A 20655-nucleotide genomic window follows, 5' to 3' on the forward strand; every position below is an offset into this window, starting at 1 on the left:
AAAAACAAATTGCATGATTACAAAATTAAAAACTGTAGATTATTTAAATAAGGCATTCACTAATTGACTATTACTAAAGCCAGTTTAGAACAGTCATTTTGTCCTTTTCGAGTATAAAGTTTTTCTTTAGATAGAAAAAAAATAATTTTTTAATGTTTCTCTCACAACTATGCACCCGTGGTCAATTGCGAAGCCCTACAAAAGTAGGCTTAAGTAAAAAGGTTATGCAAAAAAATGCATTCGAGCTTAAAAAAGCAAAAGCAAAAGTTAGCTCGGGCCGGGTCTGACAAATTTTATAAGTCTCAAAAAGGCGTGCCTCTCTGAGTCTGCAAAGCATGTGAGACTGTCTGTAAGAGTGTTGACAGGTCTCCTGCACACAGAACGAAATGGGTAAATGAGAGAAAATTTTCCAATACATAATCCATCACCTAAGTTTGGTTATTGGGTGCATACAAAATAAAAAAAAAGTGGCACTAAATATACCTGGGCAGCCAGCCCGCCCAATTATAGTGTATGGAAAGGTGGATGGAAAGGTTTGAAATATCTGAGTGGGGAATCAAACTCTGGACACCCACAGGGCAGTTGCACTATATGCCAGCACACTGTCCACCAGGCTATAAGTGCCAATGTAAACTACACTTTTGGAGTGCCAGAGTGAATAAATCTGAAAATATTTGTGGTTTTGGGTGAATCATGATGTCATCAGCTCAGGTCTTGACCTTTGTCAAACATCGCTACATTATGTAACAGTGACAACAACAACATGGTGGACTGCAGGCTTGTGTTTGTGCTCCAGAGTCTGTGGGTGAATAACAGTGTAATATACTGGTCTGGCATGTATACTACATTGTTTTTAGTCTGTTTTAGTGGTTTTGTGTGATATATGGCCATATCCCATTAATCACAGGTGTCAAACTCAATTCATGGAAGGCATGGTTTAGCTTTAACCCTAACTAAACACATCTGATCAGACTAATTGAGTCCTTGAGCTGCGGTCACACTGGACTTTTCTCCCCAAAGACTTTCATTCATACGCATGCGAATGCATCAGACTGGAAACACAAGGTTGTGAGACAAGAATTGCAGTTTGCTGCGTTGCAAAGTTCAAACATGGTGGACTTTGACATGTAAAATTGGCTGAGACTAATCGAGGATTAAAACATGATCTCTCTACACTGCAAAAAAGGCTTTTCTTGCTTAGATTTTTTGTCTTGTTTCTAGTCCAAGTATCTAAAAATTCCTAAATCAAGAAGAATTTTCTTGACAAGCAAAACAATCTGCCAATGGGGTAAGTGTAACGAAGGCCAGCCAGTAGGGGCTGTGCAGGTAAACCTCACTCCTCTGACCTCTAAAGGTGCTCTAGCGACAGACACTAGAGGTCATGGTCTTTAGCCTCCTTGTTGGAGCAACTGACTCCCATGCAGAAGGTCGCCAGTTCGAAACCAGCTCGGAGCGGGTTGGGTGGTGTAGAGCCGGCGGGGTTACATTGGTGCCGTGACCCGGATGAGAGTGAGGTTTAGGGGTGTGAGTGTAACGGAGGCCAGCCAGTAGGGGCTGTGCAGGTAAACCTCACTCCTCTGACCTCTAAAGGTGCTCTAGCGAGCAACTGACTCCCATGCGGAAGGTCGCCGGTTCGAAACCAGCTCAGAGCGGTTTGGGTGGTGTAGAGCCGGCGGGGTTACATAAGCAAATTAATCCTGTTTTTTTTTTTTTGACGTAAGATTAATTTGCTTACCCCATTGGCAGATTATTTTGCTTGTTTTAAGGAAAAACTCACTTAATATTGGCATATTATTTCTCAAAACAAGACAATATGTTTTGCTTGTGTAGAAAATTCTTCTTGATTTAGGAATTTTTAGATATTTGGACTAGAAACAAGACAAAAAATCTAAGTAAGAAAAGCATTTGTGCAGTGTAGGCAGAAATTTAAAATATGGACTAATCACTCACTTTTTAATTTGCTAATCATCTTGTTTAATCCCACCCCTTTCGCTGCACCGGACAACAGAATTCCGCATGCTCTAGTGTGACCGCAACATCAGTGTGTTGAAGCAAGAATAGAACTAAACTGTACAGGGATGCATCCCTCCAGGATCTCAGTTTGACACCGCTGCCATAAATGAACATGTATAAAACTAATAACATATTATAACATGTATGTGTATATATATATTACTGCACATTTGTGACATATTTGTGAAATGTGAAATTCAAACTTTTACAGTATGTTAATGTATGCCTTGCCACATATCACATTTGTATGTAAGGAGTCTGAATGCTCCAACAAACAGATCACACTAAACAGAAATCTGTTGAAGAAAATCTACTACTTGATAAAACATAAACATATACACACACACATACACACACAAACACTCCTTCTGTGTTGACACTTGGCATGAAGTTGGTTGCCAAAGTATTACTATGCAGGTGCTATTTGAAGTGTTTTGGCACTATTTTGCAGGCATTTCTGCCATGTTGTGTGTGTGTGTGTGTGTGTGTGTGTGTGTGTGTGTGTGTGTGTGTGTGTGTGTGTGTGTGTGTGTGTGTGTGTGTGTGTGAAATCAAATTGTGCATAAAGCCAACAGACAAGTTATAAAAAAAATTGTTGATACGTAATGTTAGGACTTCAATGTGTGAAATCCTAATAGTGAAAACACCAATTAAGCCGAAGTCTATGACTTAATACAGACCTATGTTTAAAATCAGCCCAACACACTTGCCTGTGCCTTGGTTAGTGTTTCCACGGAAACTCATTAAACAGAGTAGCACAGGCCATAAGTCTGCCTGGTTACAGAGAAACACATGTGGTTACCATCTAACATGTGCTACTGAGGGAACTGATGAACGTGACAGAGAAGCACACTCTGAAGAAGAGGCGTGGTAGATCTATTATGAGAAACAATCAACAACAAAAAAAGTAGTTAAGAAAATATTTGCTTCAAGCATCAGTTTTAAGAATGCACATATGTATTGTTAGAGCAATTTTGATTAGTCTTTAGGCCTATCTATCAGGCATCCTCCAACACAAATATTCTGAAATATGACATCAATAAGTGCTTTAATCTAGTGGTCCTCAACCTTTTTTGTCACCTTGTTTTGGTGTTCTGTGTCTGAGATAATTCGTTTTAATGAAATGTGTATATTCCATACAAGCAAAAGCTGATCGATCAATTTTTGTCACATGACCCACGGTGCACGTCTGGTCAAGAAGGAGTGAGCCCAGTTGCCCACAGTGGCCAATATGCTTAACCTCCTCAACTATCCCCACAGCCCCGGTCATCATTTTGTGAGATGTTTTGCTAGATTGGGAGGGTAAAAAAATGAAATAGGCCGGTAGAGGAAATTTGGGCCGTTTTGAAACGGTGCGTCCCCAAGTCCCAGATACATCTACACCCACCCCCTCACCTCCGTGGTCTTAACTTATTACTTGGTTCTGATCACCTCTACAAAACCAAATCAACCCCCAGCCACAGCCTCTTCACATTCCATCCACTTATGACAGCCTTCAGATTGCTGGATGGTTGTCATTTCGATGGGTTTTGGATAGTTTTTGTGCAAGAATCAGTCAGCTACATCTGGCAACACTGTTCGCAGGATCATAACTCCTTTCAGCCTTAACACCGCCTCAAAAAAAGTCATTTACTTCGCGATCATAAGCACGAACCCTTACCCCCCTCCCCCCGCCATCACTTCTGTGGGGGCCTTGCATTATTTTTTGCGGGTGGGCCCTGAGTGAGCCACACACCTTCAATGGAAATAACAAACTTGTGCAAACTCTAGAATAGGATGGCCCCTAAAAGGTCGCCGTCATTTGGAATCTTCATCAGTTGATCTTCTTGCACAGCCAAGGTGGATTCACCTGATATGTTGACAACTGTGTTGCGGATCCATTCCTTTGTAGTTCGCAGGTCTGCTGGACATTTTTTCCTTAGCAAAGAACGTTATATAAAAGCAGGTTGTCGTGAAGATGTAACTGAGAGAATACTGTCATTTAACCTCCTATACGCTTATTTCACATGGCCGCCATGTTAAAGAATCAAAGCGAGGCTGTGGTGGGAAGAAACCCAGAAATATGGGACCAGCACTCTAAACATTGCAGTAACATGCTGTGTACTACAAACTTCCGGCTGTTGTCGAGATTTCAAAATGCAGAAATGGTGTAAACATCACTTTAATATCATTCAGTAAGCTTATTTTAAACAATTAAAAACAATTTAGCATCAAACAACATGACAATCTCAGTGTGATACGCTTAATTGTCCTACTAGGCTTCAGTTCATGGCACTACTTAAACACAATGAGGACGCTTTCCTGCTTCAGCCTTTGTAACCCGGTGAATGATAACACTGCAATCCTCTGCAGCACACCGTTGTGATGTCTGTAATATTGTTGTCCCGGTACTGAAGTTTTAAAACCGGCTATTTCCCGCTAACATAGAAGCGCTGCTGAGCGCGGATGACTCGACTGATTTTCCCGGCTGCTTCGCGCTTCAGTCTCTGTGTATCTGTGTTTGGTTTGCACTCAGATTACTGCTCTTCACCCAGTGCAAATACAGATACACGGAGACTGGAGCACGAAGCAGCCTTGAAGATCAGTCGAGTCATCAAGCGGACCGCTCGTCTGTGTTTGTGCTCGGTAAACAGCGGAGGGTGAACTGATGACCTTCTCGGCCAATCACAATAATTTCTGTTGAACACGTGAACACAATAGCAAATGGGCACTGTTTTAAGAAAGCCATCAACAGTGCCTTAAATTTTAATGGAAAATAGATTTTTTTTCTTTTAATTTAGGATCGTGACGAGTCTAATATAGTGAAAGAATCAGTTCATTATCTCGAGTTTATTAAAAGGCATTTGAAACGTGTGTTTGATAAAGAAAACGTTAGCTAACTAGTGCCATTTCCCTTAACTTAGCTAAAAATGAGCTCTGATATCCCTTTTTATATGTACCATTCACTCAGAAATCACCTTCGGGTCACCCGAAAGGCGGTGAAATTATAAATTTGTGTCACGTTCTCTTCGCTGATAAGATATACTGCCAGGTACACAACATTCCTATGTAACTCCCAATGATACTTCCGGGTTTCTTCCCACCGCAGCCTCTATTTCGCTTTTGAAAATGGTGGCCGCGTGAAATCAGTCTATAGGGCTTAGTGGCCACATATGTGGACAGCACATTTTAGCTCTTAAGTGGCAATTTAAAATACTTTGAATGTTTTATATTTTGTTACAGACATACAGTATTATCCTGCAACTGTTGCAGCATATGAAATGTCCCAAACACTTTTTCAACTGTCCAAAACGGGGAAAAAAAAAATTTGTTTTTACTCTCTGATAGTCAAAACATGTTCAAAACGAATTTTCAGGAAAAAGTGTTTTATGTAAATTTGCACCACGAGTCCACATCTATGGACATCATTTTTCTCTGAAAGTACATCATATTAGAAGACTTTATTTTTTCTATACGTTTTTATTCTAATTAGGTTCCAAAAAGCCCAAATAGCAAAGAGAAATAAAAAAAAATGCATGTAAAAACACATTGGACTTTAAGAGGTTAAAGATCGTTCAGACTCAGATAATAAACCTAATAGGAGCAATGAATGATTTCTTGTGCAGCCCAGTACCAATTGATTCACAGACCAGTACTGGTCCGCAGCCCAGTGGTTGAGGACTACTGCTTTAATCAATGACACTGTCCAACAAGAGACAGGACATTCCTGCATACTGGTGTCAATAGTAAGACCAATTTACAAAGTCAGTCATTCACACACTTGACATTTCATGACGCATTCAAACTTGAAATGACCTGAAAATGTAAGTTTTAGTGAGAAGTCAGTTAAAGGAAATTAATTAAGTCATTAAGTCATACTTCTTCCTGTGTTTATTCAGTACTTTTTTATTATCATAGTCCAGACCAAATAAGAAAATTATATCTAGCTTGTTTAACATTCACAAGATAAAAACAAACAAAAAGACGAAAAAAAATACACAAAATTAAATATGTTTTGGAATGAAACTAATCAGACATTCAAAACCACTTTAGTTTTCTTTAGACAGCGGCGAGACCAATGGTTAGCATACAGTTAACTATATTTGCAAATACATTCATTCATTTTTCTTTAGCTTCACCACAGCAGAATGATCCACCAACTATTCCAGCAAACATTCATCCAGCGGATGCCTTCTAGCTGCAATTCAGTACAGGGAAACACCCATACTCTCTCACATTCATACACGCACCCATACACTACAGCAAAATTTGTTTATATAATTCACCTGTACCGCACGTCTTTGGACTGTGGGGGAAACCGGAGCATCCGGCGGAAACCAACGTCACAGTGACAGTGCTAACTCCTGAGCTACTGTGCAGCCCCTACGCTCTTAGACAAAGTAAAATAATTATATTTACTTAGAGTTTTTACTCCTTGTTTTGCAATTAATCATGCTAAAGTGCAGACTCTCCGCATACAATAGACATGGATTGTCGGTTTCAAGTGCTCATATATCACTCACAAGGGAAAATCAAGGCTTGACAAAAAAAAGTTCTCTTAACCGTCAAACTAGTATGCACGACTGCCCATATAAAGGCAGAGACACCACAGTCCCCAGGGTAAAAGCATTCCAACTGGTTTGTTTGCAATAGAGCCACAGAATGATTCCTCAGAGGAGGAGCAGTACAGTGTGCCAGCTTCCCAACACCAATTATTATGGTGACATGAAGGAGTGTTATCTTTTAGTGGGGTCCGAGGGGAATTGTCCCATCCTGTTCAAAACTCAGTGGAGCTGACACACATAAAGTACATCTACTCTCTCCTTTGCTTCCGCCTCTCATCTGACAAGAGCAGGAGGTCTGTAACTCGCCACTGCTGCCATCTGTGTCTCCACACCATGAAGATTATTTTAGTAACTAGCCTCGTTATGCAGGCCCACATAATTATAGGTGAAGTGTGTCACTGGAGAACTAAAGGGTGGAGCTTTAAGTTCATCTTCTCTGGATCTAATGGATGGAGTTAAAAGTCTAACCACACCATAACCCTTACCATAAACCTAAACATAACTAGGTCAAGCTACACTCATTAGGTCCACAGAGGGGGAGCTGGACTAGGCCAAGCTCCACTTATTTGACCCATTTGGCTCTGCAGCGAATACCCAACCTGATCTCATGAGGAAATAACTTTTATGCATTGTCAGAAAAGTGGATTATTCGTACAAATTCATGCCATTCCAAACATATTTTTAAAATGAGCTATTACCATGCAAAGTAATAATGCCAATTGTGTTTCTCTGTCACTAGTGGAAAATAACTTTTCCATTACAATATACAGACTTTACTGTTTTCATAGTTCTTATTGGACAAAGCAGCTGCTCACACTGTAGGAACTGGCAATGGTGTGATTGCAATGACCAGCTTTCACACCAGATGGTTATGCAGTAGGTAGGCATGGGACACTAACCAGTTTCAAGGTACACTGCAGTTTGGAAAAGTCAATGTTTTAAAACCGCTACAGTTTTCTGTTATACAGTCGAAGTCAGAATTATGAAACGCCCTTTGATTTTTTTCTTTTAAAATTTTTCTCGAATAATGTTTAACAGAGCAAGGAAATTTTCACAGTATGTCAGGAAATATTTTTTCTTCTAGAGAAAGTCTTGTTGGTTTTATTTCGGCTGAAATAAAAGCAGTTTTTGCCTTTATATTAAACATTTTAAGGTCATCATCATTAGCCCTTTTAAGCTATATTTATTTTCGATAATTCACAGAACTGTTATACTGTTATACAATAACTTGCCTAATTACCCTAACCTGCCTAGTTAAGCTAATTAACCTATTTAAGCCATTAAATGTCACTTTAAGCTGTATAGAAGTGTCTTGAAAAATATCTGGGCAAATATTATCATCATGGCAAAAATAAATCAGTTATTAGAAATGAGTTATTGAAACGATTATATTTAGAAATGTGTTGAAAAATAATCTTCTCTTCTTTAAACAGAAATTGTGGGAAAAATAAACAGGGGGGCTAATAATTCTGACTTCAACTGTACCATTCCCAAGGTATATGTAAGAGTGTTTTGTAAAGAAATTTGTGTTTTTGAAACTATTGAAGACAGCAGAAGTTAATTATTTATTTTTATTATTTAGCCTGACATGTTTACTGTTTCAAAGTATTAAAAATGTTAATTCCCCTCCCAATACTGTGATACCGTGATATTTTATCCAGGGTTATCATATCATCAGAAACTTATACCGGCCCTTGCCTAGTTATATACTCTCAAAAATAAAGGTACTGTAAGTGAGCTGTCACTGGGGTGGTACCTTTTCAAAAGGTACAAATTTGACCCTAAAAGGTCCATATTAATACATCAAGGGTACATATTAGTACCTAAAAGGTACAAAAGTGTTCCACTTAAATTTTTTAGGTACTAATATATACTTTTGAGATACAATTATGGACTCTTTAAATACAGGTACCACCCCAGTGACAGATCGTGTACCTTTACTTCTGAGAGTGTAGGAACTCAGTTATAGAAACTAGTCACTTTGTCTGGTAACAATATTTCTACATATCATTGAATATGAGAGAAGAAAAAAAAACACAACTGATAATTGTGTTCCTATGAATGATTTACTGTAATTACCTGGAGCCCTTTAGTTCCCCAAAATGCAGTTCAACTAAAATTGTTCCTATTTCCTGTGGTGCCAAAAGAGACTTCTGTCAATATTTCTCAGAGCTATGAAAACAGTCCTCCTATGTAAAACTATTATCTCCTGATGTAGAGTTGTCCAACCCTGCACAATAGGATCTACCAGTAATCTCAGTGTGAGCAAATACCAATCGGCAACATCCCGCTCTCCCTTTTGAAGGTAATACGGAAATAATTGTAACCGCAAATATTTGAATTTTTGCTAGTCCTGGCTCCATAATAGAGCACATTTCTATTGACCCCACTGTTAAAATGGCCAACTTTACAGCAGAAAAGGTGTATAGAACAGTGATGTGAAACAATATCATACAGTGTTATGCCTGTATTTCTGAAATAGCCTTGCATTTACCAACAATTATGATGGTTGACCACACCTACTTGTAGCTTTATTTGTGCTCTTTAGAAACCTATGGGAGTTGTCATGCTTACTACTTTCATATCTTTTACGGTCTATGGCGAATACAAACAATAAAGTTTTACATGATATTTTCTGTACATTAGATGTCTTCTCGGGTCCTGAAATACATACCTGATGTAGAACGCACGGAAAGTGGCCGCATAGAGAGACACTGCAGTGCTGCTGAAGATTGTGGGTGTTTACAGCACTTTGATGGATAATTATGAATTTTTAGTGGTGTCAAATAGCATCCTTGTTTATGTGCTTGCTACAACATACAGTTAACACTAGACACTATGCATGTAATAGATCAATTTTAACAAATAGAAATACTTACAGGCTGTGGCTCACAATTCACAGCTTATTCTATTATGGTTGGAGCTGGAGAGATTCTGGAAGCTGTACTTTGTCGAATGCTAGCTATATATATTTTTTATAATTCTCTGGAACATTATTAAAATTAAACTGTAAGCACTTCTCTCTTTGTGTTGTGTCCTTTGGAAGCCCAAATACAGAAACAGAAGAATCTCTGTGGAAATAGCAGTGTTTGGAAATTTTTTGGCATTTTAGCTTTATCTGCTATAACATTACAGCGCCTCTGGCCACGCCTCTTTGCAGCACAAGCTGTAATCGCATGGTGTATGCGCATACCCAGATAACCTTTTTTGTAGTTACCAAACTTTGTTCGCTGTAGGCTTTGCTAAGCTAACTCTGTAAAAGCCATTGTCCCCAATACATTCGGAGAGGTTGTTTATGTTCACACAGCTACAACACATCAACTAAAGTTTAAAATATGATATCATAGTGGACTAACCCTTTAAGTAGAATGAAGTTCCTACTGTATAACTACCTGGAGAGAAAGTCCCTTTTTTGCCGACTAGAATTGGTTTGAAATGGACTTCTCTGGTTTCATTTAAATTTGGTGATTGTTGGCATCTGTTTGGTATATTGTTAATTAGTCTTAATTCGAATAACAATTTTTCCAAAGGCGACAATTGTTCAGAAAAGGCTTATAGCTCTTGAAGGAAAAATTCTTTCAAAAATTATAATTCTGGTATAATAAATTTCACAAATTTACTGCCTAATGGTATTTGGACATGAAACTACTCAATGCACAGGGCAGCACACTTTAAAACATCCCCAACAAAACAATATGCAGTTTTTCCCACAACAACCACTTGGAATGAAAGTGTGTACAGGACAAGGTAGTATCATCAAGTTGATGGCAACAACTACTGGCAAACCTTCTTACCAAGAAAAATTCTCCGCAATGAAAAATGCATCATTTTCGAGAGCTCCAGACTTTAAAAGAAAAACTGCAAAGATTTTGCAAAAGTCCCAAGCCACTGAGGACGTCCCAGCCAATCAGACTGGCAGAAATCTACAAAACACAGATCCAGAGGGATGCCACACAGCCAGCTGGCTTTGATGTGACAGGCACACAGATTCTGCTGTTGTGAGGGAAACTGTGAAACTCTTCACCCAATAACACATTAAAAACAATCCCTGAAAAGGAGGGTCACTTCAAAGGTGCTCGCAGCATTCACGTTTCCTTTCCTCCGCTCCGTTTTATGTCCCGATGGGAGCTGCCGTTCTCTTATTGCAGCCCACCAACTGAATCCAGCCCATGAGAAATTTGCCCACTTTCTTACTATCTCCCTGGCAACCGTCATCTTTGATGAAGCGAGAGCCAGTGGAGGAGAACACACTTTAAATGAAAATGCCTTTAAAATACATTCACACAGATGAAAAACAGGCCAACATTCTAATTTAGGCAGCACTAATGCACATGGATGCACATGCCTTATTTATAAAGAAAGTGTATGCATAATATACAGAAGAGGCCTTAAAAAAACAACACACAAGGAATCCAGGGAGAAAGAAAGGGGCAAATACTACAGTATAAGATGGCTTGCCCATTTAAAAAAGACAAAACAATTAAAGGCCTTCTGTGGTACTCTAGATACACTTTATAATGACCTCATACTGGAAAATTGATTCCCTTTCCACTTATAGTTTCACTGACAAACGTTTACATAAAAGTTTGATGGGCACAAATAAATCACAATAAACCTTAAACTTACAAAGGATTTATTGGCTGGCTACTACGGTATGAGAGGTTCGGAAGTCTGATAATGTGGTCTTTGTGGCTAGTTATTGGTCAAAGGTAAAATAGCCATGTCTAAAGTCTTTATAATTAAGAGTTTCCAATATGGACCTTGCACTTCATTTATTCATTTTCTTTTTGGTTTAGTCTTTTTATTAATATGGGGTTGCAACACCGTAATCAACCACCAACTTATCCAGTATATGTTTTACGCAGCAGATACACCCATTCACACTATTTTACACATACACTACAGCTCAGGTGGGCAACTCAGTCAATATTACCCAAAATCTCTGAGGAATATTTCCAGTACCTTGTTGAATTTATGGCGTGAAGGATTAAGGCAGTTCTAAAGGCAAAAGTGGGTCCAGCCCAGTACTAGTAAGGTTTACCTAATAAAGCAGCCGTTGAGTGTATTTTCGTTCATTTGCATATGTTTACGCAGTAAATGACCTTCCTAGGCAGTAAATGATATATATATATATATATATATATATATATATATATATATATATATATATATATATATATATATATATAGTTGAAGTCAGAATTATGAGCACCCCTGTTTATTTTTTTTCACCAATTTCTGTTTAGCAGACAGATGATTAAACATAAACATAATAGTTTTAATAACTGATTTATTTTATCTTTGCCATGATGACAGTAAAAAATATTTGACTAGATATTTTTCAAGAAACTTCTACACAGCTGAAAGTGACACTTAAAGGCTATATATACATATATATATATATATATATATATATATATATATATATATATATATATATATATATATATATATATATATATATATATATATATATATATATGTATGTATGTATGTATGTATGTATGTATGTATATATACTGTATATACACACACACACACACACACATATATATATATATATATATATATATATATATATATATATATATATATATATATATATATATATATACATATATATATATACATACATACATACATACATACATACATACATACATACATACATACATACATACATACATATACATACATACATACACACACACACACACACACACACACACACACACACACACACACACACACTACGGCCAATATAGTAATCTTTGGACTTTCAATTGATTATAACTTTTTAAAAAGTAAACAGCAGTCATGATGTTGTATTGTTGTATATTAATTGCAAATGTTAAATATATAATTTACCTGTAAGTGTGCTGAAATGAAAAAATGCAAGTCATTAATGCAACATATTCTCTAATATTATTATTTTATACTTCTTATTACTATTCTGTTCATATACTCCCGTATCAATAGTTTGCCTCAGTAGTTACAGGTTTGGTCCCCAACAATGATGATGGGTCTGACAGGCTTGTCAGGCACTGTCCAATGTTTTTTGACATACATGGCTGGTTGATGCACTGGCATTTTGCTAACATCTGCAAAAATATGTTTTACCCAAAGGTAGTCACTTTAAACTTGTACTTTGACAGACGAACAATTCATTGCTAATATAAGTGCCCACAACTTTGGTTTTAAAATGTTTCCAAAATTGCCATTCAACACACCAGGCATTGTGTATTCAGCCATGACAAATGGTAATTGTTAACCTTAATGTACAAATTTCTCATACAGTGTATGACTGAGGTGCTATAAAGTTTACCTATTTTATAACTAAATGGCTAAACAAAAAAAATTTGTTGCTAAACTAAAAACACTGTTGCTGACTCCTGAACAACCATTTACTTATTGAATTGTTTCATTATTATGCATCTGAGAAGCATATATGAACCATAATCAACAGGTGTTAATTCACAATTTTTTTACTGTGTGATTTCTGCCTATTTTATCCCTAGCTAAAAAATTGTACATTTGATAACTCAAATTTTGATTTATTACAAATTATTATATTATTATTTTTATAAATCATCACCACTTTATGTTTTGATATGATAGACAGCATATCTGTGATTTCATTGTTCAAATCATACCTATCAAAGCATTATCAATTTTTTTGCAGTAAATGAAGAGTATCAAATCAAGCACATGTTTGTAACCACAAGGCTCAGTACTTGAACCATTGCTATTTTAGAGTACCAAAATATTTTTCATTTTGATGTGTTAATGGGTTGCTTAGTGTTTAATGTGTTTAAAATCCGGGTCCTGCTAAGAACAGCTGGTGTAATGCATTTACTCAGCTTTAGATCAACAAAAGAAAAAATCATCTTTAGACAGTAAAAATGAAACACTCACCGCGACTGCCTCAAGCACTTGTTTAACTGCATCAGCCGCATCTCGTTCGCTGTAGTAGCCTTTCTCCACCACCCTGTAAAAGGAAAAGTACAATTTGGTCTCAAGTGTAACTCTGTATCGAATGTAATAACGCTCCCTGACTTTTTTTCCAATTTTCACTTCATTATTTTTCAGCCTTAGTGTGAGTCAACCAAACCTAAGCGCACAAGGTGAATGGAGAGTTTCTATCGATTGTTCTTAAGAAGAGGACTTTTTAAAATGACTCATGCTGACACAACTTTTTTGAAATGAGAAATAAGATAATACTGAATGAGAAAAAAAACATTGAGTGAATAACTGTAAAATCAGTGGGTTGCAAAGTTGTTGCCTTGATAAAGTGTCATACAGCTATGCGATTATAAAACTCAACTGGAAAGTAAATTCAGGTCCTACAGTGTGTTACTCTAAGCTATTTTCTATCTATCTATTACATAACAAATGATGAAAAACTTTAGTTACAAATAAAAAAGAAAACTTTAAAATAACAACTAATTGAAAATACAAATAAAAGTGATTAAATTTACTCAATGATCTGAAAGATAGAAGAATCATGAAATCATGAAAGAATGTAGAATCATTTTATTGTTAAGACATATCATTTAATACCGTTTAAAGGGTCATGAAATACCATAACAGATTTTTTGAGATGTTGACAGCCATATATGTGCCCCATGCTGCTAAAAACACTATTAGAACAGATATATTTCACTAAAAAGTGCACATTGTACTTGTACATGTGTAATGACAATAAAGTTGAATCTAATCTAAATAAAATCTAAAAATTAGTTGTTTTTGCATTTTGAGCAAATTCGTTCTTCCAGTTTGAAAATAAATGTTGAAGCTACATCAAGGCCATGAGATCCTTGTGTAAATTCTAGCGTGGAGACTGGATGTCTGTAACAGTCGGACTACATGATGTCTTTGAGTTTTCGTCATTAATTCATGAGAAAGACATGGTTCGAACCAATCAGCACGGTCTATTGTGAATGAGGTGCAACATCATTACAGTTTTTCTTAGTGGCTTTGGTGCATTTCTCAAAACACTATTTACATTTGCATAACAAATAATGCATTTCCTAAAATAATTAGTCATTTGTGCACATCATAGTAGCAGTTTCTCATTCCTTACAACAAATTGAAAATGCTTTTGGACATGCATGAATTGCTTTTGTACAACTTCCTGCTGTTTTATAACATTATCATGCTTATGTCATCTCAGTCAAAATGAACAAAACTTGTGAATGCTGAATAGTCATTTAAAATAAAACTAATAGTCCTCATTTCATTACTTAAGTCATTACATACAAAAATGTTGAAATAGTTGTCAAAATCTTTCAAGAAAATTTTATATGAAAAAAAAAAATCTTTATTTTCCTGAAAAAGTCTTAAAATGTTAACAATTTTATGAATGATTTACAGACATGTGTATGTTGTAGGTTCAGTTCCATTATGTTCTGCAATATTGTTGACAGTTGTACACAGTTCAACCCAAAGGAAGTTTATGTTTGTTGTAAATAAGGATGTATTTATGCTTTTGCACAATGCTGTAAATAAATTAGAATTGCAACGAGCATTTAAAGAAAAAATGTGAAACATACATATTCAGTGTCGCACTCATATACCTCACTAAATGCAGTGATGTCTAATTTTACTGTAGATTTCAAATGGCTGTGCAAATAGTATATAGTGCTGTCTTGAGCATTTTCAGGAAGTGTCACCAAAATCTGACTTTTAAGCATTGAAAAAAATGTACAGAGTAAACTGTCATGATGAAAACATGATAAAGCCATTTGACTATCTTGTTCAGAAACATTGTTGTCAGGACTTTTCATCTTGATGACACTGACACTTTCATTGACATCAATACTTGCTTTTAAAGAATGAGCTATCCATTTTAAGCAAGTGACAAACTTTTGCAGATTATCAGCTAGGTTTTGCAGTTTGCACTAATTGTTTTGAAGAATGCATTAACTATTGTGCAAATGTAAATAGTGTTGTGAAAAATTGCACCAAAGCCGCTGAGAAAAACTGTAAAATTCATGACAGCCTCGAAGACTGTTTTTACCTGTTACAGTGTTCAGAGAGATGCAACGTTGTGTTGCCAACTGTAATTAAAATAAGTGGAAGAAGAAGAATTGTTTGGAGAAATAGGTCATCAGTGTTGTGTTTATAAATGTGCCGCAGTGAAGATTTTGTTTCCATTTTCCCACAATGAGAGCACTGCTCCTTGTGGGCCCACATTTTACTGTGGATTACAGTGGTCTGCTAACACGTGATAAAAATATGTTTGTAATGAACATTTGTTACCCGAGAGCTTTTCGCTGCATTTTGTGACAGGATAGTCTATACACACACGGCTGTTCGATGATATTCTCTGCACTTACCGAGTCTCCTACCAATCGTGCCGTATTAAAAAATTCCATTAAAACTACATTCTTCCAGCAGTTCCTCGCATCCAATATCTTATTTGTCACGGGGGGCATGCATAAAATGTTTCTAAATGAAAATGAAAGTGCCAAACTGCAGTTAAAGTCAACAAATTAAGAATGAAACACCCGAAATTACATGAAACTCTGGAAGAAGTCTTATTAGTGAGGTGATCCAATGAGGTTAATCGAATTATGTGCTATAACATGTAAAACAGGATCATGAAAGGAACATTTAAAAAGCAATTCATGTAACCACTTTAATCATGTCTTATTCAGATTAAGACAAATAATTAGATTTTTGGGTGTCCATGTAAACGTAGTCACTGTATATCTCCCCTGCATCTGTGTTTGTGTTGCCACAGTGAAAATCAGCGCACACTCGAACTGAAACTCCCCTCTTCATGCAAACCCTTCCCGCTTTCGCCCCTCGACACTCCCACCTAAACAAAACTGGACTCACTCACTTGCATAATTATATGCAAAATTGGATTTAAATACTTTTTAAAAATCCTAATAATTAGAAAAATATTTCTTATATTCTAATAATATAGAATATTCCTGTCCTGAATGTGTTTTCATATGATTCATATGATTCTTCAGTGACCCCCCACCCCCATCCCCCTGAATGAAGGTATGAAATCTGAAGCACAAAAAAAAACCTGACTCAACGTGTGAATAATAGAAATAGTGATGCTTGCCTTAGCAAACACTATTAATTATGCTTCTGAGGAAAAGTGTCAATGCACAGCATGGAGTTCACAACTTAATCAGCCTTTATTAGCATGTAGCACTTTACCCCCATGGTGAACTGACCTGTCAAACAATTCTCCGCCGGTAACAAGTTCTAACACGAGACTAATCTCCGCAGGGGTCTCAAAGATCTCCTTTAGTTTGATCTGACAGAAAGTGGCATGAAAAAAAGAGAGAGCGTTTCACTGGAGGAATTCAAAAGCATCACATGATTAATTAATGATGTAGTCAAAGGAAGCAATCTTTGGCTAACATTTGCATAACCAGACCTTACTAAATCAAACACAGACAGTAATGCAAAGACAGAATAAATCTAAGCGAAGGTTCTTGTAGATTTATGCATATTTTAGGCTAGATAACTTTCAAAGGACACAAGTAGACATGGCCCTGGAGTTTTCCCCTTTAGACTTACTATATTTGGATGAGAGAGGCGCAGTAATACACCAATCTCCGTTCGTACAATCTTCTTGTCAACCTGTAAGAACAAACAAGTTTTTGCCAGAGTACAAAATTATCTGAGTGCACAAAGCTATTACAATCACATAAAGCATAATAGCAAAATCAACGCAGCACAGAAATAATAAAAAAGAAGTAAATCAAACATATTTTTCATTTCTAAAATGTTTTTAATTTTCATTTCTAAAAGGAATATTCTGTCTCCATTTACTCTAGAGTACCAAACTTACAACAAAAATGACAATGTATTGTGTATAATGTTCTGGCTCTTTTCTTTCCAAGTTTGTCATTGTTTTGTTTGGAGTTTAAAGTCCACATCAAACAGAGCTGCTGGGACTTTTAGCTCAGTATGCTGATGGACTTCCAACTGAAGTGAAATATTAAGTAGGAAGATGGGCTTTCTTGTTGTTAAGGATGTACTGATATGGATTTTTGGGCCGATATCGATAACCAAAAATTCCTTAGATTTGGAGGCCGATAACCGATATATTAGCTGATAAATATCTCAAAATATTATGTATTTACTATTTATACAGTGAACAACTGATTTTATTTTAGTTTGATAGAAAAGCCTACTCAAAGTAAAAACAGCTATAATTTCAAAGCTGCAAGGTGATTATATAGATCTATTCATGATGTTACATAAATCAAAATTGTTTTCTTCGCTTAGCAAATTAACAAGCAACTTGACTTTTGCATAAAAATAAATGTTTGGTAATTAAATCCCGTTTTGTTACATAACCAAGTTAAATAAATATATTTAAAATAAAATGAAAACGAAAATGAAAGAACTAAGAACTAAAACCAGCACAAATCTTCTTGAATAAAATTTGTTACAGTAATGTACAACTGTTAGTCATTTGACACTTTTATTACCACACTCCCACAAGATTCTCTCGTGCTTACACAAAGTTATTTATCCTTCATTTTGGTACTTTAGCGCATCTTTTTTGGACCTGTATTCAAATTCAGAATTTTAGGTTGGAAATATTTCAGTTCTTTGCTAAATTTTATGATTATGTTTTACACCCTGACCCAATGATCACAATTTTTGGCTGGTCCGATTTTCTGGAGACTCTCAACCGAAATGTACGGTTATCTGTTCAGTATGGCATGATCATAGCTAAAAAAGTTATCCTTTTTGGAAAAAAAAATGGTAGGCCACTTTTTTCTGACTGGCTTATTGGACTCACCTCCACTTTACATTTGGAAATAATTAGATATACCACCTCTGGAAACTCTAAATTTGATAAAATGTAGGATCCAGTCTTTTTTTTCCTAAAACACCATAAAGACTAATAATGTTGTTTATTTCTAAAGATTTGTAAGTTTTTACATCCATTGCTGTGTCTTTTTGTAGGTCCTAAACAGTTGAAGTCAGAATTGTTAGCCCCCCTGAATTATTAGCCCCCCTGTTTATTTTTTTCCCAATGTCTGAACTTTTGTTTCAATACATTTCTAAACAAAATAGTTTTTGGAACTCATCTCTAATAACTGATTTATTTTATCTTTGCCATGATGACAGTAAATCATATTTTACTAGATATTTTTCAAGACACTTCTATACACTACATTCACAGAACAAAATGAGCATTAATAGCAAAAAACTAATGTAAATATTATCCTGCTCGCTTTTTGAGCATTGTCAAGCAAGTTCTTACACACATTCTGTTTAATTCTGTCACATTCTGTCACATGCTCAGCAGAAAAGCGATTGGCTCAAACAGTCAGCCAAAGTGGCTCTGGCGCTGTTCAGCAAACAATAACACGGACACTGATGTTAAACGACGCGGCGATCAGCTGATCTATTACAGACAGCAACGCGGTGGAGAAAACTCGTTCTGTGGACATGCTCAAAAAGTGACGTGTGATCCAAAAGTAACTTTATTGTTGTAACAGCCGAAAGAAGAGATAAAAAGACTGTCCAGCAAAAAGATTGTCCAGGAAACTCACAAGCAGTGAATTGTGTACAGTTATCTGCTTCTTAAGTAGTTGGAGTGTTTTACACAATTTATGACAATTTAAACAACTATAAGCTATATAAGCAGAATAATTGACATTTTTATTTATCATTTTGAGAAATTTGTCATGTTTTTGTCCATAAGATTCTTTTTGTAGGATTATATTCACATCACTTAACTTAAACATTTTGTTCTGGTTAACATATTTATTAGTACTTTGGACACTGTTTTGTGGGGTTTGAAAAAACAAAACGTCTTAGAACATCCAATCAGAACATAGCCCTGTAGCATGAAGCACAATATTTTTGCATAAGCATTATAGAAGCTTAATATAACCTTAGTATTCCCTACACAGAGGCAAGAAAGCACAAATAACGGTATGTGGGCAAGAATTGTAGAGTACTGCTCTGTCAACGTCACTAGCTGACAGCAATTATAACACATCATGCAGCAGTGTGATGTAAGAAATGGAAGACTACAACGGTGAGGTTTAGGATCTTAACAGCTGGAAGGAAGTCCTGACCAGGAACTCCTTGTCAATACAAAACAAAGAACAAAGCCTTGCAACATGAGGAGAGAAGTCTGTCAGCGCACTTACTGTTTTTTTCAGCATTTTCACAGCATAGTGCTTCTGGGTGCCTTTCTGACGGCATCGGTACACAACTGATGTGGCTCCCCTGTAAGTGAAGAAGATAGCAAGAGACTCAGTTACAAAAAGTTCCATTCAATTAATGTTCATCTCACTACCCTTTAAAACTTTGTAAAAAGTTTTTGAAGAAATCTTACAATACACTAGGATATATATTAAAACTACTCTTCAATTTATTTTAATATGTAATTGATTTGCAGAACTCAATTTTCTGTAACCATTAATCCAGATATCAGTGTAACAAAATCCATAACAAATCATTCTAAGTTGGTTATTTCCCAGCAGACACACAATGTCATAAGACATTAATGTTACGTTAGATTTAGGTTATGACGTCAGGTGACAAAAATTTATTGTCTAGCCAGCATCTAAGGATGTTATTTTGATGTCAACTCAATTTTCATTTTCAAACTAAATCCAACGTCCCTGACGTTTGGATACAACGTCAATATGATGTGAACACTGTGAACACTTGATGTGAACACTTCTTACTGCTAGAAGCCATCTTTTTTAACAAATACTTATTATTTTGTAGAAATCCTTACAAATTTGTTCAGAATTTGTTAAAGTTATGAAGTGTAAATCAACAGCATTTATTTGCAAAACATATATAACAATACATTTTTAACCTAACATACTGTAAAAAAAATTAAGCTAGTATGAAGAAAAAACAATCCTTATTTCCTTTTTCTTTTTCTTCTTAACTTTTGAAAACATCAGCTGCACTAATCTAAAATTATTTGTCAGTAATACAAAAAACATTTAGTTGAGTTAACTATATTAGTTTTCTGGAGAGGTGAACTGCTTTGTAACAAAACTTTTTAAGTTGTGCCAACTGAACATTTTTGTCTGCAGAACTGGAATGCCTGAAATTGAGTGAACAAAAAAATTTAATCCCT

The 20655-nt window shown here is 36.0% G+C and overlaps 2 protein-coding genes across 5 annotated transcripts in view; one reads left to right on the forward strand and one right to left on the reverse strand.

The window, feature by feature from the left end:
• LOC147844409 (uncharacterized) overlaps positions 1 to 20655 on the forward strand; it is a 681160-nt gene that overhangs the window by 618201 nt on the left and 42304 nt on the right. The window lies entirely within an intron of this gene.
• camk4 (calcium/calmodulin-dependent protein kinase IV) overlaps positions 1 to 20655 on the reverse strand; it is an 85283-nt gene that overhangs the window by 21312 nt on the left and 43316 nt on the right. For both annotated transcript variants that reach the window (XR_015490215.1, NM_001017607.1), the window contains 4 exon segments: positions 19706 to 19784; positions 17103 to 17165; positions 16754 to 16836; positions 13473 to 13545 (listed from right to left, as the gene is read on the reverse strand). Coding sequence is in view for 1 of the 2 variants with exons in the window: in NM_001017607.1 (NP_001017607.1) it covers positions 13473 to 13545; positions 16754 to 16836; positions 17103 to 17165; positions 19706 to 19784 (298 nt within the window). In the remaining variant the exon portion in view is untranslated.

Source organism: Danio rerio, chromosome 5, assembly GCF_052040795.2.
Source record: "Danio rerio strain M-AB ecotype USA chromosome 5, GRCz13ab, whole genome shotgun sequence".
NCBI classification, from domain to species: Eukaryota; Metazoa; Chordata; class Actinopteri; order Cypriniformes; family Danionidae; genus Danio; species Danio rerio.